Source organism: Neoarius graeffei, chromosome 10 (assembly GCF_027579695.1).
Source record: "Neoarius graeffei isolate fNeoGra1 chromosome 10, fNeoGra1.pri, whole genome shotgun sequence".
NCBI lineage: Eukaryota > Metazoa > Chordata > Actinopteri > Siluriformes > Ariidae > Neoarius > Neoarius graeffei.
The window spans coordinates 27,261,586-27,286,076 of NC_083578.1; the positions used below are offsets into that span (position 1 = coordinate 27,261,586).

The 24,491-nt window shown below is 41.1% G+C and overlaps 1 protein-coding gene across 1 annotated transcript in view; it reads right to left on the reverse strand.

Annotated features, from left to right (window-relative positions):
* Positions 1-2,410: 2,410 nt before the first annotated feature.
* actr8 (actin related protein 8) overlaps positions 2,411-24,491 on the reverse strand; it is a 60,602-nt gene continuing 38,521 nt past the window's right edge. The window contains exons 6-13 of the mRNA XM_060931655.1: positions 24,153-24,246; positions 20,647-20,779; positions 18,631-18,784; positions 18,437-18,532; positions 17,291-17,431; positions 16,776-17,034; positions 6,992-7,155; positions 2,411-2,710 (exon numbers count right to left, since the gene is read on the reverse strand). Of these exons, the coding sequence (XP_060787638.1) occupies positions 2,567-2,710; positions 6,992-7,155; positions 16,776-17,034; positions 17,291-17,431; positions 18,437-18,532; positions 18,631-18,784; positions 20,647-20,779; positions 24,153-24,246 (1,185 nt within the window). The 3' untranslated portion in view covers positions 2,411-2,566. The remainder of the gene's footprint in view (positions 2,711-6,991; positions 7,156-16,775; positions 17,035-17,290; positions 17,432-18,436; positions 18,533-18,630; positions 18,785-20,646; positions 20,780-24,152; positions 24,247-24,491) is intronic.

A 24,491-nucleotide genomic window follows, 5' to 3' on the forward strand; every position in this document is an offset into this window, starting at 1 on the left:
AGCATATTTGACAATAAAGTTGACTTGACATTCTAATAATTTGAGATTTCTGATTTTCATGAGCTATAAGCCATAATCGGTGGCACGGTGGTGTAGTGGTTAGTGCTGTCGCCTCACAGCAAGAAGGTCCGGGTTCGAGCCCCGTGGCCGACGAGGGCCTTTCTGTGTGGAGTTTGCATGTTCTCCCCGTGTCTGCGTGGGTTTCCTCCAGGTGCTCCGGTTTCCTCCCACAGTCCAAAGACATGCAGGTTAGGTTAACTGGTTACCCTAAATATATTTCCTACGATCAATCAAAAATGGATTTACAATACAGAAGTGTCCAACTTCTGAAAAGTATGTTCATTTATACACTCAATACTTGGTTGGGGCTCCTTTCCCACAAATTACTGCATCAGTGCAGCATGGCATGGAAGCAATCAGCCTGTGGCACTGCTGAGGTGTTACTGAAACCCAGGTTGCTTTGATAGTGGCCTTCAGCTCATCTGTATTTTTTGGGTCGGGTGTTTCTTGTTCCTCTTGAAAATACCCCATCGGTTCTCTATGAGGTTCAGGTCAGGTGAGTTGGCTGGCCAGTCCAGCACAGTAATATCAGGGTCATCAAACCATTTGGTAGTAGTTTTGGCACTGTGGGCAAGTGCCAAGTCCTGCTGGAAAAGGAAATCGGCATCTTCATTAAGCTCGTCAGCAGGTAGAAGCATGAAGTGCTCTAAAATCTCCTGGAAGATGGCTGCATTGACTCTGGACTTGGTAGAACACAGTGGACCAACACCAGCAGATGGCATGGCACACCAAATCATCAGACTGCAGAAACTTCACACTGGACTTCAAAACACCTTGGATTCTGTGCCTCTCCACTCTTGCTCCAGACTCTAGGACCTCAATTTCAAAATTAAATGCAAAATTTACTTTCATCTGAAAAAAAGGACTTTGGACCACTGAGCAACAGTCCAGTTTTTTCTCTCCTTAGCCTAGGTAAGATGCTTCTGATGATGTTTCAGGTTCAGGAGTGCCTCAATAATCGGGAATGCGACAGTTGTAGTTCCTTTCCTGAAGACATCTGTGCGTGGTGGCTCTTAATACACTGACACCAGCTTCAGTCCACTCCTTGTGAAGCTCTCCCAAGTTCTTGACTCGACTTTTCTTGACAATCATCTGAAAGCTGCAGTCATCCCTGTTGCTTGAGCACTTTTTCCAGCCAGCCTTTTCAGCAGTGACCTTCTGTGGCTTACCCTCCTTGTGGAGGGTGTCGATGATTGTCTTCTGGACAACTGTCAATTCAGCAGTCTTCCCCATGATTGTGGTTGCGTGTACTGAACTAGACCAAGAGATGTATGGTATTTATACTGTTTTACTCCAACTCAAAATTAAACATTCTAATATTTTGAGTTTTCTTTAAATTTGTTGCACAGTAAGCAATAATTACCAAAATAGAAAAATGCTTGAAACATCTTAATTTATGTGCAGCGAGTCTAAAATATATAAAATTTTCACTTTCTTAAATAACTCATGGAAGATATTGAGCTTTTTCACAATATTCTAAATTTTTGAGATGCACCTGTAATTCACCAACAGTGATCCTTGGGGATTTTTTTTTTTGCCTCTCTGACCATCCTCCTCACTGTACCTGGGACAAACTAAACTGGGGTCCTCTTCCAGGCAAGTCTAACAGTTCCAATTGGTGTCCACTTTTTTTTAATTATTGTCTTAACAGTAGAAATGGACATTTTCAGGCAAGTAGCTCTTTTTTTTCTGTAACTATTTCCTGACTTATGAAGGTCAACACACTTCATTTGGTTTGTGTGTTCTCTTATCTTTCCTATATTGATGGATGATTAATGGAATTTGGCCTCTGTATCACCTCATATTTGTACCCCAGTTAATCAGGAAGTCATTACAGCTTCAAAATTCCTAAAACACTCCAATCAACTTTTAAAAAAAATACAATTTAAATGGGAAACATGTTCATTACATTGTGTTCACTGTAATGTTCAGTGGTGCCAATAACAGTGATGTGTTTTTGCTGAAACTTCTTTCTTGATGAGGGATTTGTTTTTCCCCCGAATAAAAGTTTTCAATTAAAGATTGGAGTTATCTCTTTTTTACAGTGCAAGATTAAGCTATTTCACCAAAAGCTGGATTTCTTCTAACCTTTCTTGCTAATCTCTACAAGGGGTGCCAATAACTGGGGAGGGCATGGTATATGAGTCCTGAGTTCAATATGATAAGGAATTTGTTTACTTTTAATCAGAGTTCTCAGAAGTTGATAAATTTGCACAACTTGATATGGATTTATGATCACATCTTTGCTGTCAAGAAAAACACGATACCACATAGTAAGCTGGCTTTGCATTTGTGGAGATGCTCAAATCTAAAACATGCTTTCTTGAAGAAAATGTAACTCACTCATCAATTGCATTTATTTTTTTATTTATTTCAATTTTAAAAATAATAATGAAAAAAGGTGTTGTGTGCACATATATAGAATTTTGCAATTACTTTAGCAAATAATGTATACAGGAACAAATACAATTATCCATTCTCATGAATTATGCTCACACACATACTTTCACCATACAAAGGCTGCTCTTTCACGGAGCATACGTACACCAAATCTCTGCCATTCTCCCTGGTGGATCCACAACTCCTGGGTGGTGTCCAGGCACGCCAACACTGCTCCACCCTTCCATGCCGTGAGCCGAGGGTCCATGTCCTACAGTGACATTATTAGGGTTTACTTGGCCTGGAATACAATATTTGACCAAAAAGATATGATACCTGGCTTGTTCTTGCTGACCTTTCTGCATTACACGTGTATGGTGGTGCTTGAAAAGTTTGTGAACCCTTTAGAATTATCTATATTTTTGCATAAGTATGACGTAAAACATCAGATTTTCACACAAGTCCTAAAAGTAGATAAAGAGAACCCAGTTAAAGAAATTAGACAAAAATGATTATACTTGGTCATTTATTTATTGAGGAAAATGATCCAATATTACATATCTGTGAGTGGCAAAAGTATGTGAACCTCTAGGATTAGCAGTTAATTTGAAGGTGAAATTAGAGTCAGGTGTTTCAAATCAATGGGATGATAATCAGGTGTGTGTGGGCACTCTGTTTTATTTAAAGAACAGGGATCTATCAAAGTCTGATCTCCACAACACATTTATGGAAGTGTATCATGGCACGAACAAAAGAGATTTCTGAGGATCTCAGAAAAAACGTTGTTGATGCTCATCAGGCTGGAAAAGGTTACAAAACCATCTCTAAAGGGTTTGGACTCCACCAATCCACAGTCAGACAGATTGTGTACAAATGGAAGAAATTCAAGACCATTATCACTCCAAGAGCAAGGCGTGTAATAGTTGGCGAGGTCACAAAGGACCCCAGGGTAACTTCTAAGCAACTGAAGGCCTCTCTCACATTGGCTAATGTGAATGTTCATGAGTCCACCATCAGGAGAACACTGAACAGCAATGATGTGCATGGCAGGGTTGCAAGGAGAAAGCCACTGCTCTCCAAAAAGAACATTGCTGCTCGTCTGCAGTTTGCTAGAGATCATGTGGACAAGCCAGAAGTCTACTGGAAAAATGTTTTATGGACAGATGAGACCAAAATAGAACTTTTTGGTTTAAATGAGAGGCATTTTGTTTGGAGAAAGGAAAACACTGCATTCCAGCATAAGAACCTTATCCCATCTGTGAAACATGGTGATGGTAGTATCATGGTTTGGGCCTGTTTTGCTGCATCTGGGCCAGGATGGCTTGCCATCATTGATGGAACAATGAATTCTGGATTATACCAGTGAATTCTAAAGGAAAATATCAGGATATCTGCCCATGAACTGAATCTCAAGAGAAGGTGGGTCATGCAGCAAGACAACAACCCTAAGCACACAAGTCGTTCTACCAAAGAATGGATAAAGAAGAATAAAGTGAATGTTTTGGAATGGCCAAGTCAAAGTCCTGACCTTAATCCAACCGAAATGTTGTGGAAGGACCTGAAGCGAGCAGTTCATGTGAGGAAACCCACCAACATCCCAGAGTTGAAGCTGTTCTGTACAGAGGAATGGACTAAAATTCCTCCAAGCTGGTGTGCAGGACTGATCAACAGTTACCAGAAATGTTTAGTTGCAGTTATTGCTACACAAGGGGGTCACACCAGATACTGAAAGCAAAGGCTTACATACTTTTGCCACTCACAAATATATGTAATATTGGATCATTTCCCTCAATAAATAAATGACCAAGTATAATACTTTTGTCTCATTTGTTTAACTGGGTTCTCTTTATCTGCTTTTAGGACTTGTGTGAAAATCTGATGTCGTCTTAGGTCATATTTATGCAGAAATATAGAAAATTCTAAAGGGTTCACAAACTTTCAAGCACCACTGTACATTTGTGAGAATGCCTTATGAAATGCCCTCCATTCTGTATACCACATGTTGGTCTTGGCTATTAATTGAAAAGCTTTTTAGTTTTTTTCCAGAGTGCAGAAAACAGTAGTGCCTGCTCTTTCCTCAAAACTGAGTTAAACTGAGGGTGTTTTTCCATTTCTTTAATACACCTCTGTATTTCCTCTTTGCTTCCCTCCCTCACTTTTTCGCACCTCCCTCCTAGGAAGCAGAGAAAGGATACAAGGAAAGGAAGACATGTAGAATCAAAAACAAACTTTTTTTCCAAATGAGATGTTCTTGCTCACTGAACAAGCACTTTAAAGCAACTTTAGTGATTTTACTGATGACGTGTTATGCGGCTGTGTTAACTAACTATAACAGGCCCATCTACCAAATTATAATTAACAATTTTAAAACTTAATATTTTACCCTACATAAGATTCTACTCATTGCTTGACTTCTCCATTTTTAAGGTAAGGTATATTTCACAAACTTTCACAGAAGAGATTTTACTTGTGCGTTTGTACTGCAGGCTTGCATCACACTACAACAAAATAGGCTGTGTCTAAAATTCCATACTGGTGTACTACACACTGCATACTAGCCCAGTATACACTATGTAATGCATGCCTACACCTCACCCTAGTATACAGTACAGTATGCAGATACAACAAGATCCCTGTAGTGCATTACAGGCTAGTAAGTCTGTGTCGTCACAGTCTATATCATACAGGGGCCTGGTGGGAGACTTGTGCAAGAACTTCTGACTTCTGAAAAACGCGTGTTCACTTGATCAACTCGGAAAACAACATAGATGCCAGCAGCAACATCTGTTTCATCTGCATGGCCTCTGAAGTGTGAACTTCACATGAATACACTTGCACTTTATTATAATAATTGCTTATAATTATTTATTCCATTCCAATTATATTATTTAATTCTTACTTTTTATCTTATGTACTATATACACATTTGATTACACTGCATATAATATTTCATCTGAGTCAGGGCTCGTGTTTTCACAATTTCTTGTGTGTCATGAATACAGCATTACATGTGAAATTCATACCTTTTAAAATCACCATGTCGCATCATGGGATACAGCAGTCAAAGTGAACTCTGGCTGTATACTGGAAATTTTCACCAGGATAGTACATCTGAGTAACTGTTGTGTACTATAATTTTTTTTTTAACTTTTCATACACTGCATACGACTCACTACTTTTCCACCAAGATCAGTATATGAACAGAATCCAGTACGGAGTTTCGGACATAGCCATAGACCTCTAGATGGAAAAACACCCGCGTATCATTGTTCTCCTTGATTCCTCCAGCTGCATTTTAAGAACTGCTACTTCCATTCAACCAAAGATGATGGGCTTTGATCAATTTCTGGGTCATGGGCTGAAGAAGGTAAGATGGAGGAATCAAGGAGGCACCTGTTAAGAGTTTTGGGAAGCACTCTGAGCAATTGGGTGACAGCTACTTTTGCATGCAACATCTACTTTATGAGAGGACTGAAGATACCTGGAACAAAAAGAACTGCTGCCTGTAATACATGAATTTTAACAAGGTGCTCAGTTCTATGAGGTGAGAGGACCTGGAGTGAGATTACGTTTCCATTGTCTGTAATAAATCAGTCAGACTCAAAATATGCCTGTCATTACAAAAGACTACGCCTTCATGAATTACATTGGCATCAAATTATTTTATGATGGCCTTATTCAAAAAATAAGTGCTACCTGCACGTGTTAATAATACCACAAAATGTTTTAGATTGACAGATTTATGGAGCAGTTAATTTAAATGACAACTTCCTACTGAAGTAGTTATCCTACCTACCGGGAAGGTTTAATTAAAATAAATAAATAAGGAAGGGGAAAAAAAAAAAAAGACAGCTAATAAAGTTTTATATTCACCTCATTCCAGTTATGCTTCACTTTAGTCACGTGTTGAAATATTGTTAGACTACAATACTTTTAGTTTGCCTATAAACACTTACATAATTTCATGCATTAGGGAAAAAAAAAACCCTAGAAATGACATACTAAACAGCTACTGGCATATTTCCTAAATTTCAAGGTATTATCGCTTTCTTTCTTGCAGAACTTACAGTATGCTTTCTGTCTTTACCTTCCTGGTAGCTGTCACCCACAGAACTTTTCCCCCAAAACAAGGTTAAGGTTGTTTTCAAGTAGTTGAAGTGTCAACCAGCCACTTGGGTGAGAGCAGGAAATCTTTTGACAATGTATAGAAGACACCAGACATCTGACAATAGGCTTTACATCCAGTGCTAAAACCAACTTAAGAGAGCACTCCTTTAATAGTAAACACATTCAAACCTTAAAAATATAACTTTTGAAATGAAGCATTTTTAAGACTTTCAATCATCTGTATGAACCTCGGTTAAAAGGTTAAAAAGACTGAACAAAATATGCTAATGAACCCATTGAATAAGTCAATATAAAAGTAAGAGAGGGGTTTCCATACCATTTAGGTACACTAAGGATAGTTTAAGTATTTCTGTACAATTTTGGTAAACTTTATGGAGTAATTATATACAACCCCCCAAAAAAGTGTCAATATCCAGGCAGATACCTTTGGCCTTGTGATCACCTCTACATTCTCAACCATACGGCGGAAAGATGGAGGCATTTTGTTGAGAATGCGATGCTGAAGGAATTCTTGTGCACCATGAAACAGAAGTCCACCGCCCACCACCAGCACAGAGCTGTACATCTTCCTCTTGGTCTCATCTGATGCTGTCAGAAGAAATCCAAAATTAATATTTTGCAGTTTTGGTTACTTGTCCACTCTTGAAGAATGCAGTCTTTTGTGTTGATCCAAAGGTTTGTCATTTTTAGGAAATTTTACCAAACATGTAAAAAAAAAAAAAAAAAAAGGGCAGCAAATGCCACGTTTCTGTATTAAAATGTAGAAATGTGTCTTTTGTTCATCTCCCTTGGTGAATTTCCATATTTTCACCAAACAAAATATCTCACCATCATTCCATTTGTTAATTTAAGGCAAACTGATTTTAATGGAGGACGCAGGCTGCGTGAAAATCTCCTCCGAAGCCTATAGACACCCTGCTGATAGAACACCAGTGACTCAATAGGATTCTATGACAGACCATGTTTTAAATGGAGCAAAGATTAATGCTCAGGGGACAACAAGCTTTTAACGTGTTATTTTGGGTCATGACTGGATACACAGCTTTACTGGGAGTAAATGGGAGTGTAGAAGTAAATGAATGAATGAATGAATGAATGAATGAATGAATGAAAGAAATGGTCTAGGGTGCTCTTTCCTTGTCTGAAACCACACTGGTAATTGCTCAACTGGTTTTCAGATTCAAGCATCCGGACAAGACAGTTATTCACCATTCTCTCCATGGTTTTGCAAAGACAATTCATCAGTTATTGGGTCGTAGTTGTTGGAATCTGTATGGTCCTTTCCTGGTTTAGGAATGGTAATATTTTTGCTTCCTGCCAGGATCCGAGTAAGTTTCCTGACTTCCAAATGGTGTTAATTCCCAAGAGGAGAGATAGCACAGTGGGAAGTAGGTGTTTTATGCATTTTATCTGACCCCACAACAATCTCGTAGCTGAAAGCGGATTTCCCTCGGATCACTATCTGATACAGTTCTTCATAAGACTAAAATTTACACGATCCAAAACTGTGCGCCGTAAGACGTACGACTACAGTAAAGCCGATTTTGATGATCTCAGAAGACGCCTGGAACTGGTCTCACTTGAATTCTCTCTATCGGACGATGTCGATAATTCCTGGACTCGGTGGAAAGATTTGTTTCTAACTGCGGTAGAAGAGTGTGTGCCAGTTAAAATCATACGCGATACAAACACTCCGCCTTGGATTGGCGGTGAGGTCAAGTATCTTATGCGGAAGAAATATCAAGCGCTAAAAAACTTTAGGAAAAACAAAACGTCCGAACGTAAACAAAAACTTCGAAATATTAGCAATGATCTCAAGACCCTAGTTAAATGTAAACATCGTGACTATTTGGCTAGGATTGAAGGATCTTTTCGGGACAACCCAAAACTGTTCTGGAGCTATCACAAAGCAATTCTGCACCATCGCTCAAATACAGACGCTGTGATTACTCACAACGGTCAAAGCGCTAGTAAACCCGCAGATAAAGCGGAAATGTTTAACAACTATTTCTGTTCCGTTTTCACTTCTCCCAGCTCAGACAAAGCGTTTTGCGGTTATACATGTCCCTTGAGGTCAGATGAAAAAATAGCTGAAATAACGCTAACCGTCGACGAAGTGCGTGACTGTCTATCAAATCTAGATGGAACAAAAGCCACCGGTCCTGATGGAATTCCTGCTCGTATTCTAAAGGAGTGTAGCTCACAAATAGCTCCAAGTCTTCGTGATTTATTTAATCGCTCCTTAAAAACTGGGCGCTTTCCTTCAAACTGGAAATGTGCTGACATCACTCCTGTTCACAAGAAGGACTCAAAGGAGCCTGCTGCAAATTATAGACCTATCTCTTTGCTTTCAGTTGTAAGTAAAGTTTTGGAGCGCTGTGTTTGCAACAGACTTTATGATCACATCTCGCGACTAATAACATCACTCCAGCATGGCTTTGTGCGCAGTCGCTCGTGCGTCACACAACTTCTGTCCGTACTTCTCAAAATCGGTGAAGCTCTAGACAAAAACAAACAATCGGACATTTTATATCTGGACTTCGCAAAAGCTTTTGATTGTGTTGACCATACTATCCTGGTCGAAAAGCTGAAATGGTACGGTATCGATGGGTGTCTGCTAGAGTGGTTTCGAGATTATCTTGGGGGAAGAACACAGAGTGGTAATTGACGGCGCGGTCTCTAAGCCTCTGCCCGTGACCTACGGTGTGCCTCAGGGCAGCCTGGTCGGTCCTGTGCTTTTCACTATTTTTATCAACAATCTTCCCGAGGTCGTAGATAAAAAACTGAAGTCACTCTATATGCAGACGACACAAAACTTTTTGGCACTATCCTGACATCCGAAGACAGCGAGCAATTACAGCGCGATCTAGCCAATGCCGAGGGGTGGAGTTGTGAATCGAACATGCAGTATAATGCCGACAAGTGCAAAATATTGACCGTCACATGGAAAAAACTCCAATCATTCACGACTACCACCTGGGCAGCATGTGCCTTCAACGAGTTGACGAAGAAAAAGACCTGGGCGTGGTTATTTCAAGTAATTTAAAATGGGATTCGCACGTCTGCTCAATAGTCAACAAGGCTAACCGGATGCTTGGCTTTCTAAAAAGATCCTGTCCCTTGCCAACGGAAATTCAAGTGAGGAGGACTTTATATTTGTCGCTCGTCAAGTCACAGCTCTGTTACGCGTCTGAAGTATGGTCCCCTGCTAGTGTCAACCTTAGAAGCCTGTTAGAGAGAGTCCAACAACATGCAACGCGCTGAATACTACAACAGCGTATTGGGGATGCTACTTACACAGACAGACTCAGAAGCCTGCACTTCCTTCCTCTGACTTATGATAGGGAGATTAGAGACTTAGTCTTTGTATATAAATGCATTAATGGCCAAACAGATTTGAACATAAACCTCTACGTGTCTTTTGTAACTCATGACTGGTCTAGGGCCCAAAATCCGAAATTAATTTTAAAACCTGCACACTGCAGAACTTCAACTCATCAGGCCTCATTCTTCAATAGGATTGTTAAACCATGGAACTATGCATGTAAATATTTTTCCCCAGATAAATTCCGTAGCCTCCCTGTTTTCAAATCATCCCTGTTAGAGCTGTACTTTGAATTACTGACCTCCACCTATAATACGGACTTTTCATGTACTTGGTCTGTGTACCGTGACTGTGGTTGCCACAGATCAATTTAGTCTAATTTTAATTGTATGATTTTTCTCTTTTATACCTTCGGGGAAACACCTTGCATGGGTCGCCCGTTCGCGTTCTCCCCTTTGGGCTGACTTACTTTATTATGTTAATTTTTATGTTTATTTCCTTTTTTTCATGTTTATTTTGTAACAGTCCAATAAAGTTGGTAAAAATAAAATAAAAAAAATAGGAGCTCCTCTGTTGTGAAAAGGCTGATAGTATAGCTCTGTTATCAGAGCAGAAATTAAGTTGGTTTTGCTCTTCCTGCACCCATATGGCTTAGAAATCAGGGTGACCATTCTCGATGGGTGAATTCTTTTCAAAAGTCTCTGCTAGCTGATTTGCTATTTCTTGTTTTGTGGTTAACAGATTGCCTTGATGTTAAATTTGTATCGGTGATACAAATTTGCCTTGCCCTTCATCTTTTTAATCAAGTCCCAGACCTTCTTTGTCGGTGTGTTTAATACAAATCTCTTCCAGCTCTGTCTCTTTGCTTCACTGAGGATTCTGGATGCTTGAGCTCGACAAATTTTCAGTCTAGCGAGGTTTTCTGCTGTTTAGTGTTTAACAATCTCGCTGCTTTTTTCCAGGTCTCAATAGCCTTCTTACAGTCATCATTAAACCATGGATTTGGCCTATGGTGTGGTTTTGCCGAGGTCTTTGGGACTGTTTCATTTGTAATTGCAATGAGAGTTTCAGTAAAACTTTGTACAGAATCCTGATTAGATTGAGGCTTTTAATCAAAGTTTCTCATAGTTCTCAAAGGGTTTCAAAGGAAAACCAGTTTCCTTTTTCAAGTTGCCACCTTGGAATTCTTAGCTGTAGGTCTACTTCTGCGGAAGTTAGTATCAAGAGAAAGTGGTCACTCCCACCGAGGTCACTCTAGGCCTGCCAGGAGAAGTCAAGTAGCGGTTCAGGATCACATAGCGATAAATCAATTGCAGAATACGTCCTATGTCCTGGATGAAGGTAAGTATAACAACCATCATTCCATAAACATAAATCATTTTTCATGATAATGTCCTCTACTGTCTTGCCCTTAGCATTAGAGTGGTTTCCTCCCCATACAGGATTATGGCTGTTGAGTCACCCATAAGAATGAATAGGGATAGCAACTAACCAACAAGGTTGTCCAAATCTTGTGTCAGACATATCAGGTTGTATATAAATAGAGCAGAGTTATAGCTTTATGGAGAGTTAACCATGACATTAATGGCATTTAGCAGACACTCTTATCCAGAGCAATATACAACATACCCAGAGCAGCCTGGGGAGCAGTTGGGTGTTCGGTGCCTTTCTCAAGGGCACTTCAGCCATGCTGCTGGTCCAGGGGATCAAACCGGTGACCTTTTGGTCCCAAAGCTGCTTCTCTCACCACTAGGCCATGGCTTCCTCCGAACCAAACCGCCACTGCTTGTAAATTGGAATCAATTCATAGCCATTCTGCAATAATATTTCTCATTAGGACAGCTGATCCACCAGATGGATGTTGTATATTTGGGCCATATGCATTGTATATTACATAGTGTTTTAGAGACATAGGACTGTTTGGTAACAGGTGCATCTCCAGAAAGCAAGAGGATTAAAAGTAGCAGCCAAATGCTGCATTTCAGGAAAGTTGGCTTTGAAACCACAACAATTCCACTGGATAATACAACTATGCAACATTAAGTAAGTAAAACAAGTACACACCCCTTGTTCTTGCTTTTGGGGGAGAGACTTTGACTGCAAAAGGTAATGATTGACAGTTCTATGTCCTTTGGATTTCCATTTTTTTGTGATCCATTTTCTTGGCTTTTTTTATTTAAATTTTTTTTTAAAATTGAGCTACGATACTGGATTTTTTTTCCTTTTCTTTAGATGACTGGTTATGCTCTGCTGGTGGGTTCAGACTTTGGGTTGCTAAGGTCTGGCTTGTCGTAGTTTGACTTTGGGTGCTCACAGTCTTGCTTTTAGTTGAGGCTCCTGAACTCTTGATACCACTAATTAATTGTGGTTTATCTTTGATCACCCAGGTCAAATCTGTCTGACACTCAGGGGTGCACATGATAGGTTTTACAACTAAAGCAAATGACTGCTGAAAAACGTACACTGGAAATCCTTCCACCTCTTTATGTGCATCTGGGTAACTTTTCTTTGTACATTTGGTTCTTTGAATTACTTTTTCTTTGATCCAGATGGGACATTGTTTTGATGAAGCTGCATGGTTGCCTAGAGACAGTTACTACATTTGGATGTTCTTGCACAACCACACTCATGTCCTTCCTCTCCACAGTTGCAGCAGACTGGCTTATTTTTACATCCCATAGAGCTGTGACCAAATTTGTGGCAATTAAAACATCTCGGTGGGTCAGGAATGAAAATATCAACAGATGCACTCAGACAGCCTACTTGAATTCTTTCTGGTAGTTGGTACTGGTTGAACGGGAGGATGAGAGTACCAATTTTAACTGCTTGGTTTTCTTTAAGAGCTATTCTCTTCATGTGTGTTACACCTTGTTGCTGCAACTCGGCAGCCATTTAAGCCTTTTCCATGTCATGTAGATCTCTGGTACAGATAACTCCTTTGTATTTGTTCAGAGAAGGATGTGGAAAAGCCCTCACTGAAAGACCTGCCAACGTATTACAACACAGTAAGTTTTCTACGTGTGATTTTTTTTTTGAGCATTCAACCAGGATCTGGCCAGATCTCAGTTTAACATCTTTAACTGCCCCTACTATTACTGAAATTCCTTTCTGTATGGCAAAAGGGGATAGCTTAGAAAGGGGCATATTTGCCATATTTGTCACTCCAATTCATCATTCCTGCTCCTTACCCACCTTGGAGCCCAACAAGGGGATACACAGAGCCGTGGTTTTCCTCTGGATGTGCACCAAGGATACAGAAATGGTATACTCGAGCAAAATAACAAGTCTCTTCATTTTACTAAACTAACCCTCAGCCAAAGCCTTCTGGGAAGTGAAAAAAATATGGTTGTTACATCTGACATCCCAGGATAAACCTTGACAAGCCAACTGACTGGATCGGGCCCTTCCAGCGTCCTGTCTATGTGAAGTAGGAGCCAAAACACGGTGCTGGAACTGTGGTAGCCACAGCGAAGCATATTCCCTCAAGGGCCAGGACCTCTTCCTCCACTGACATGAGTCGTAACATATGGCAAACACGTCACCCCATTTGTCGCCTCTTGTGATCAGCAAAGGGATGCTGGAGACCTATTCTACCCTGGGTCCCCACAGGGGATGGTGGCATTCTACATCAACCACCAAAGTGGCAGAAAAATCATAAATGGACACACGCCAAGGAAGAAGATAGATGTCTTAAGAGCTGCCTACCCATCAGGCCAAGGAGACAGAGGACATGCTGTTTGCAAAGCATTCAAGCAGTTAGGTTCAGCACACATGAAACACCTGCAGAGCAGCAAAAGTTTATCTGATTTTACAAAGAGATGGACAACTTCTATTCCAGTGTAGTGTTGTAGTACTTAAGACCGGGCTTGGAACACTTTTTGAAGGTCTCAGCCTTGTCTTGGAATCAACTGCATTTTTATTGCGTCTCGCTTCAGATATAGAGATCTTGCAGTCACGTGACCGGAAAGTACACAACCGCCATCTTGTCGGTCAAAAACACCGCTGAATACTGCTGCACTCGTGTACAGAATGGATCAATTTCAACCGACAGACTTACACGGCTCATTTTTCTAATGAACAGATAACTAGATATATGTCTAAAATAAACGATCTACAGATTAGTGACCCTTATGGCTTTCCGGACGGAGTTTTCACGACCGGATTTTGAACTGCCAGCGGAATACCCAGACGTATATAATTACCTCATTAACTTTCCCTCGCTGTTCAGTGGTAAAGCACTGCGTGCTTATAAATCTCTGGACAGTTATCTTTACAGAAATTCAGGATTTGTCAGCGACTCAGATGTGGCATCTTGTAAACAAGAATCCTCATTGGATGGGTAAGTCACATAAGTATTGAGTATAGCACTGACCAGCCGATTATAGAATAGAATAAAGTAATTCCAGCTATAATTCCAAATCATCCGTCTTGTTTACATGGATCTGGCGTTGGAGAGGTAGAGGCTTAGCAGTGGAGGTTTGAGTGGCTGTTTTCTGAGCTTAGTCAACAGGCCGGCTCTGCAGCCTCGCTTTTGCTTCCGCTCCCGACACCGCCTCTTTCGTTTTGCTTCCGATAACAATCCACGGAGACCCCGCTGGTCTCGCTATCTCGTCCGGAATGTTGTGCATGCGATGGAAATCGCTACAAACCGTCATTTTCTGCTGGAAACCAATGTCCAGTAAGTCCATACGGTTGTAGTGGATATTGAAGTCCGGTACAGACGAACAACACGCAAAAATACACACAAAAAACAGAAAAAACGTGCACAGGTAGGGAGAGCTTGTAGCCGCAGCCGTTGTAGTAGAATTGTATATAGTAGGGTTCTCCAGAAGAAAAGGTAGAAGTAAAAGCAGAAGTAGAACCAGAAGTAGAAGGCGGAATATGGCGTTTGACCTACAAGATGGCGTCTGTCACAATCTGGATCGGCTGTGACGTCACATGCAAGTGCTCCATTGAGGACTCTGAATTTTATTTCAAGACCACACCTTGGACATCATTAAATTGCCTATGCATTGTCCAATTTGTTAACACCATTACTGTGATTGGATGTAAAACTTCCTGCTTCAAATGCAGCCAATAACGTGACTCATTAACAATTTGAAATTTTTGTGACTGCTAATGACTGGCACCCTTCCCCACCCCCCTTCACACACACTAGTCTGGTCCTGGTCTTGACCTACCTTGGTCTTGACTTGATCTCAACCCCTCAAAGTCTTGGCCTCAATACACTCCGGCCTTGGTCATGACTTGGTCTCGGTTTAGGTGGTCTTGACTACAACATTAGTCCAGTGTGGCTCATGGACAGGGCAGAGACAAATGCATTGGGCGAGGATGTGTTTGGGCACAACTGGCCAAACCGCTTTCGTTGAGAGCATGCTGTATTTTTGCTTTGTTTTTTCTTTGACCCAAACTTGAGCAGTGGATTTCCCTTGGCTTTGCTTTTCCATGCCCGATGTTTGCTGTCCCTGGATTGACTGATCATGTTCGATGTGCCTGTTGGTTTCACTCTGCTCTGCTCCTATACCACTCTGTTTTGTTGTTGCCATTGTTCTAATCTAAGTAAACCAAGTGACCAAGTGGATTACTCAGTCCTCCGTCTCACAATGTGCCTGTATTTGCTTTATGTGGAACTTATCAGTTCTTTTGCTTTGTGGAATGTTTAATCAGATACTAAACAATGATGTGTAAAGTGGTCATGGACACAGGATTGGGACAAGCGGCTATCCTCCTTTCTCCTTATTCTCCTACCAAAAAACAAAACAACAACAAAAAAAAACCCCTCAAGTTTGCTGGTTTCTTTCCATTGCTGATGTAATGGATTTGTTGAAGGAGCACTGCTGTACAGTTGCCGAGAGAGCACTTCCAAATTAAGACAACACTTGCAAATGCTGAACACACACTCATCAATTTGACAATTCATAGTTGCATCACAAAAATGTTTTGCAAATTGAGAAAATGGTTGCAAACAGAGAACAAAAACAAATATAGCCTACAGTTAAACTTGCTCATCCCACAAAGCATTGAAAGGTCCACCACTAAATCTTCAGGGCAGAAACCTCTCGTTGTGCTGTGGCTACTTGCAGCATGTTCACTTTTGCATGCGTTGTCTGAATTTGGAGCACATGTTATCAAATCAAATTGTTGCATGTGCTGTCAGCTATATTTGTTTGTGTTCTCTATGTTTGTAATCATTTTCTCAATTTGCAAGACATTTCCCACTGTCAAACTGATGCATGTGTTTTCTGCATTTGCTAGTGTTCTTAATTTGGAGGTGCTGTCACAAGTGGGAAGTGTCGTGGTCTCTCTCGGCGACCATACTGCTAAGAACCAGCAGCAAATTCTAAAGGACAAGGAATCATCTTCTGTACAACTAAATTAAGAGTTAATTTCGAAAAGAGGCAAAACATAACCTTTAACTACCCTCTTCCACCAGAAAAACGTTGCAGGTTCCTAAACCACGGACTTAACTTGGGAAGCAAATCTCATGTTATACGCCAGCTTAACATCAAATTTCCATCTTACAAAGTATTTAGAATGGAATAGTGTGCTGACTGTTACTTTCTGCTCATCTCCCACCACCTAGTTCCAGTTTTTCATGGCCCAAGATGATTTTACAAATGGAAGCTGGGTCTGTAGTGCTTCCTTTCCCAAAGTTTCCTATAATCATAGCAAGATGTTACCACTATGAGGGCCCCCCCCCCTTAATCTATGCTTATATTCCGGGATAATCTTTGCATGCAAGCACGATCTGTGACCCATTGTGTTTAAAAGAGCCACCTCAACTGTGATATTACTAACAGACATCATAACTAATGGACAAATCACAGGAATGTGTCAAAGTGATTCATTCATTCATCTGAGACAAAAAGTATAGTGTTTTTACCACAACAGTCAATGCTGTGAAGAATAGCTTTATCCAGTCCAAGAGCTTTGCCTTCAAACTGAGTCATTGCAGACTTCCTTGACAGAAGGACAGAAGGCATGTCTTCTAGGTCGGCTCCGCTCGGCAGAGCCTCTCCCTGTGAATGGCCAAGCTCCATATCTTGGTTTCCTCTCTCTGTCGGGTCACCTCCTTGGCTGCTGGATTCACCCTCAAAGCCTGAAGGTTTAGGCAGACCCTTCCTTTCCATGGATTTAGAAGACTGAAGGAAGAGTGAAAATTCTGAAAACTTTGCATTATCAAAGTAAAATAAAGATTGTTATATTGAGCTAAAACAGGCAGAGAGAAGGCATCATCCTACTCAGCTCTTACTTTGAATAAATGTTTTGAAATAAAGAATATGAGACAATAAGAGCTTATTCTGTAATTCAGCAGAGAGAGAGAGAGAGAGAGAGAGAGAGAGAGAGAGAGTGTGTGAGTGAGTGAGTGTGTGTGCGCGCACACGAGTGAGTATGTACTTGGTCTTGTTTGCTCTGAGTACTTAGTAGGTAGTGTTCATCATGTGGATCCTCAGGATCTCCCTGGGAGCGATGCTGCAAAGTGGTCATCTTCTGTCCCACAATTCCAAATGCTGCAGGGTAGAAAAGAGCCATGGGAGCCTATGAAAAAGGAAAAACAAAAAGAGACACACACAAATCAAAAGAAAATTAAAAATACCGTATTTATTAAATGGAGGACAGGTTACATCTCTTTCAGTGTGCACATTATAGACCTCTCTGGCATACTTTCCCTGAATTTCCACTCACACAACACATTTATTATGAAAACTATCATTTGATATTTATAGCCCTGCTTGTATTTAAGTTATTGAGGCCTGGATTAAAACTCCTTACATTCAAATGACTAGTCAAATACATCCCCAAATCAGAAAAAGTTGGGCCAGTACGGAAAATGTAAATTAAATGGAAAAAAAAAAAAAAGCAGTAATTTCTAAATTTACTTTGACTTGCATTTCATTGTAGACAGTATGAACCCAAGATATTTCATGTTTTGTCTGGTCAAATTCATTTTATTTGCTAATAAATCCATTCCTGCATTTCAGTCCTGTAGGTGATTGTAATCATGATTTGGTTTTTAAAAAAAAAAGTATCATCATCCAGGAAAGGCCTAGTCTTTGAGGAGCAAAGATGGGCTGAAGATCTCGTTTGTCAACAAATGCATGAGAAGATTACTGAAATAAATAATATTATAGCTTTATTGATAGTTTGGGATGACCTGATTGTCATCCCACTGATTAAAATCACCTGACTAAAGTTCACCTTCAAATTAACTGATAATCCTAGAGGTTGACATACTTTTACCGCTCACAGATATATAATATTGGATCATTTTCCTCAATAAATAAATGACCAAGTATAATATTGTTGTCTCATTTGTTTAACTGGGTTCTCTTTATCTACTTTTAGAACTTGTGTGAAAATCTGATGTTTTAGGTCATATTTATGCAGAAATATAGAAAATTCTAAAGGGTTCACAAACTTTCAAGCACGACTGTAAGAACATTAAGTTGGATTGTAATTTACACCACTGTAACAGAATTACAAAAAAGCCAAACCCAATAGGAGAACCGTGGGTGTAGTGAAGCCAAAGAAAACAGGCTTTACCTGCAATTTCTCGTCACCGAGCCGCAACTGATAGAGGATCACTGGGGATTCTGGAAAGCGAGTGCGAAACTCATGGTCTTGCAATCCACATATGTCCTGTTGAAAAAGACATTCAAGACATGAAAACTATGGGCAAGAATTACTTTTGCCTCTATTGCAGCAGGATATATGATATGATGCATGTGCAAGCATACCTGGTCAAGGTGACAAAAAGTCTCCTTAAGTTGCTGCAGCAACATGCAGTCCAGTCGGTTGCCGAGCTGGCACTCTCGGTAAGGAAAGCCTGCGCATTGCATCAGCCAAAAAAAACATCGCGTCACATCAGAGCCTCCATATGCAAGACAAAGCCTGTAGAGGGCAAAACATGCATGTATTCTGCTTGGTTTTCTCCTTTACAGCATACAAGTATGGAAATATCAGTATTATGCTTCATCGTTCTCGGATTATTGGCAATACTGAATGCTTAAGAGTGCATGATTAACTATGATCTTTTAAGCACTACTGAATTCATAAACAATAAGCTTACTCTGTTACTGAAGATATAGTCATAATCTTGATGGATGTGGATGTTAAGCAATACATCCATAATCTTTGGCAATGCTTCATTTGTTAGAACCTCAGGCACCGTGATCTAATATGCAAAGTACACTGCCTGGCCAAAAATAACTAACTAAATAAATAAAAGTTGCCATTTGGATTTAAATAAGCAAATATTTAAGAGCCTTTGATTAGATAATTGCTGCAATGATTAATGTTTCAGCTGGAACAATTCTTTTAACCCTAACTGATGCAGCGAGTAGCTTCTTGATTCTTAAACAACCATGTCAGAAAATGTGTCCCATAGTCGTGGAAAAGATGTTACTCTGTTTCAGAAGGGTCAAATTCTGAAACCATTCCTCAAAATGGCTGTTTTGAAAAAAACAACCATTTCTTTACCCAATTCAAGTAATTTCAGCACATTATTAAAACCTGGAAGGACAGTGGTGAACTGTTAACTTCACCATAGAAACTTTTTTTGTTTTTAAATCTTGAGTGACCATCAGAGATCACTTAAATACTTGAAGTTGAACCCTATATATATAAAAACCCACACACAATCATACAACTCTCAGCTCTGTTTAAGAGTCAAAGTAAGAGCATTTCCACATGCACAATGCAACAATAAAGAACAACTTTATTCATCACACGCTTGTGAAATTCCTCTCTGCATTTAACCCATCTGAAGCAGTGAACACACGCATGCGCGCACACAAGTGAGCAATGAGCACACACCCAGAGCAGTGGGCAGCCATGCTAACAGCGCCCGGGGAGCAGCTGGGAGTTAGGTGCCTCGCTCAAGGGCACCTCGAACCCAGAACCTTCTTGCTGTGAGGCGACTGTGCTAACCACTTACTCCACCGTGCCACCCACATGAACTGGGATTAAAAAGCTGTGTGGCCATAAGAAAACCACTTGTTACTGAGGATAATTACAAGAAAAGGCTTCAATTTGCTGGGAAACAAAGACTGGACTCATCAGCAATGGAAAAAGGTCATGTGATCTGAGGAGTCCATATTTACCCTACTGCAGCGCGATGGGCATGTCAAGGAAAGAAGGGAAACGCATGAAGCGATGCACCCATCATGCATAGTGGCCACTGTACAAGCCTCTGAAGGCAGTGTTATAATCTGGAGTTGATTCAGTTGGTCAGGTTGAGGCTCAGCAACATTATGTGGCAAGAAAATGAAGTCTACCTGAATGACCATGTTATGCCATCAGTGGATTTTTTTTTCTTCCCTGATGTCACGAGCATAAAATTAGGGCTTAGATTGTGAACGAGTCGTTCAGGAAGCATGAGGAATCATTTTCACACTTGAACTGGCCACCAAAGAGCTCTGACCTTAACCCCAATAAGAATCTTTGAGATGTGTTGGAGAAGACTTTACAAAGGGGTTCGACTCTCCTGTCATTAGGGCAAGATCACAATGAAAAGTTAATGCAACTCTGGATGGAAACAAATTTTGTGATGTTGCAAAAAGTTGTTGAAACAATGCCACAGTGAATGTATGCCATAATCAAAGCTAAAGGCGGTCCGAAAAAATATTAATATGCAATTTTATTATTTTTTTTGGCTGGGCAGTGTAATTATCTTCCAAAATTTAATTAAACATTCACCCATTCTTTATTATAACACTCCACTAAACAAAAATCTTCCTTCATCCCTCACTGACCTGGAATTTCGGTGTGAGACGCCATCCTCCACACAACAAACACTGGTCTTCTGATCTCCCACATCTACCACACATGCACTACTCAATCCACTGCCAAACGCAGCACACACTGACTCCTGGTGTACAATGATTGCTAAACACACAAATAACATTGAAAAGTGAACATTGAATCAGAGATCACTCAAACTGGATCAGACACGTCCTTAAAGGAGATATGCAGAACCTTTATTTTTAAATACATTTCTGAGTGGATACTAATCTCCATCCTTGACTCTTGTATGCTGCATAATTGGGAATAATAAAAAAAAAAAAAATTATCTGAGAGTTAAAAATCAACCGCAAAGTTGCCATTCGAGCTGCCCCACTGAGCCAGCCAGCCCTGAGTGGGTGACGTCACAGCAGGAACCGGTGCTACTGAACAAAGCCAGGCGAGTGTGGTTGCAATGGCCCCTTTGTTCGGATTTATTGGAGATTCTTCGGATTCCTCAGATAGTAATACATCTGACTGTGATAGTCCTGAAACTGGAATGTGTGTACATGCTACTGCTATACATGTAGAAACATATCAGTTTGAACCATTGGAAAGTGAATCCGATAGTAACACGTCAGCCATGGAGACCCCCACCTTATGAAATAAAGCCAGAGAACAAAGCCGTCTACAGAATTGGATGGAATTGAACTGACAGTCTCATGTGACTCTCATTAAAACAGGATAGGCGTTATAACTCAGACCCCAGGTGTAACATGCCCCTACTGCTTCAGGACAAACTGAACAGGATGCGAGTGGACCTCTGCCTGGTCACCTGGATCTCCAGCTACCTCACTGACAGGCCGCAGTACGTCAGGCTGAAGGACATCACGTCCGACACTGTAATTAGCAGCACTGGAGCACCCCAGGGTACAGTACTGGCCCCTCTTCTCTTCACCCTGTACACTGCGGACTTCTGCTACAACTCGGAGCTGTGTCACATTCAGAAGTTTGCCAATGACACCGCCATCGTTGGGTGTATCAGTGACAACAGAGAGGAGGAGTATAGGAGCCTGGTGAGGGACTTTGCTGTGTGGTGCAACAGAACCATCTGCAGCTCAACACCTCGAAGACCAAGGAGCTGGTCATTGACTTTGGGAGGTCCAGACCAAGGTCACGACCAGTTCTGATCAAGGGAGTCGAGGTGGAGGCTGTGGATTCCTACAAGTACCTCGGGCTGTGGCTGGACAGCAAGCTGGACTGGACTTGCAACACCAAATCACTTATACAGGAAGGGGCAGAGCAGGCTATACTTCCTTAGGAGGCTACAGTCCTTTAACATCTGCAGGAAACTCCTGTGGATGTTCTATCAGTCTGTGGTCACCAGTGTCCTGTTTTACACCGTGGTGTGCTGGGGGGGGGGGGGGGGGGGGGGGCAGCACATCCAAGGAGGACACATCCAGGCTGGACAAACTGATCAGACGGGCCGGCTCTGTGGTCGGCATGAAGCTGGACTCTCTGGTGACGGTGGCAGAGAAGAGGTCTATGGATAAACTACTGAACATCATGGACGATGCCAGTCACCCTCTGCACACAGTCATCAGCAACCAGAGGAGCCTGTTCAGTGACAGAATGCTCCTTCCCAAGTGCAGGACGAACAGACTCAAAAACTCCTTTGTCCCTCACGCCATCAGACTGTACAACTCCTCTCTCTGGGGGGGGGGGGGGGGGGGGGGGGGGGGGACTTGAAACAGGAGGACAGAGGACGGGAAGGAGCAGTAGCCCAGCCTAACAATAAGCAATACCGGACAATGTGCAATATAAAGTGCAATATCTTTCCTGCTCCCCCCCCCACACACACACACTTACCCTAACCCCACTTCTCCCCCCCTTCCCCATATCTTATTCTTTTATATTTGTATATGTAAATACTTAATTTAATTTATCTAGAAGTTTGTCTCTATTTCTTTTCTCTGTTTATCTGTAATGATGCTGCTGGAATCTTAATTTCCCTGAGGGAACCCTCCCAAAGGGATCAATAAAGTTTTATCTAATCTAATCTAATAACTTGTGCAACATACATGTACATGCATGCACTTTCACTGATAAAACCTAAAAGGCTAATTAAATAATCAGATGAACTGAGACAAATCACATATCATCTCTAGCCGCTTTATCCTGTTCTACAGGGTCGCAGGCAAGCTGGAGCCTATCCCAGCTGACTACGGGCGAAAGGCGGGGTACACCCTGGACAAGTCGCCAGGTCATCACAGGGCTGACACACAGACAACCATTCACACTCACATTCACACCTACGGTCAATTTAGAGTCACCAGTTAACCTAACCTGCATGTCTCTGGACTGTGGGGGAAACCAGAGCACCCGGAGGAAACCCACACGGACACGGGGAAAACATGCCAACTCCGCACAGAAAGGCCCTCGCCGGCCACGGGGCTCAAACACAAACCTTCTTGCTGTGAGGCGACAGCGCTAACCACTACACCACCGTGCTGCCCAAGACAAATCACATTCTGAAGCAAATTAAATAAATCTTATACCAGTAATTTAAATACACAATACAAATTACATGTATTAATTTAAAAGGAGGTAAACAACGAATGGTGTTGTTTTTGTTATGTAACCAAATGAGAGTCACATCTTACCAGTCTGCATTCTCGCTTCTTGAAGGCCGATCTCGTGGCCGATTGTTTCAAAACAATCTGACTTTCAGTTCTTCGTTCATTCGCTTCTTCCACATAGAGATATTGCTGCTAAGGCAAGCATATCCAGCGGAGAAATCTGACGACTGGCCCACTCATTCTCCATACTGAGTACTCCGTCATTACTGCTCGGTTCACACTCCGGGAGAACTGGTGCAACTAAACTTCCTTTCCTTTTTTTGCCATTTTCTTTTCCTTTAATTGTTGGTACTGCACCCTCTTTCAATACGGGCTTATAGCCAACGCTCCTCAACAGATCAGAGGTTTCATACGAGTCATCAGTAAAACGTGCAGAGCAGAGGAGAAACCACTTCGTAGGCGCCCAATCTGTAAATTTCTCACAAAACGTGTCCAAATCTTTGCAGTTTGAACATTCTTGGACCATGAATGCAACATAAATCCACCTTCTGTCGTGTTGCTGCACCCGCCAGCAACACATCTACGTGGCATGGCGATAAATTGGCTCAAAATGGAGGCTCGAAGTTGCAGTTAGCTGTGTTTTAGTATAGCAAAAATGGCAATGAGACCGATAGCCTTCCCGCTGTGACGTCACAGATGTCAAGGCCATTCACTCAGACCGCTACCTATATGAATCACTTTAATCGTAAAAATTACTATATTAGATTTATTGTTTACGCTTAAAACTATTCCTATGCCGTTCTTGAGGTCTCAAGGCATTGATAAACAAAAAGTGAGGTCATGGTTCTGCGTATCTCCTTTAAAATGTCATTAATTTATTGTGTAGAAAACAGTGTCTGACATTTCTGACTGCATCAGTGAAATGTGAATTAATTGCAACATTAGGATCAGTCTCTTACCTGAGAAGCCCATCTTATTGAGGAGCATATTGACCATTTCTTTCACATGCTGTCTATTATAGATATCTGGAATCAGGAGGATGCATCTGTAATACTAGAAGCACAAGCCACACGGTCAAATCAGTCATAACTGCCAGCCTTTCAAACATCATCTAATCCATGATGTGAAACATTAAGGGAAAACTCTACCCTGAAAACAATCAGTATTTTTATCTTGAAATATTATGTTTTGCATGATTCTGGTGCCACGTTGTTGGTCAAATTGTTTTGTTATATTTAATGTCACGGGTAAACATTGCTAGTGCAGTTACAATAGCGTTTAACAGGAGGAAAAATGTC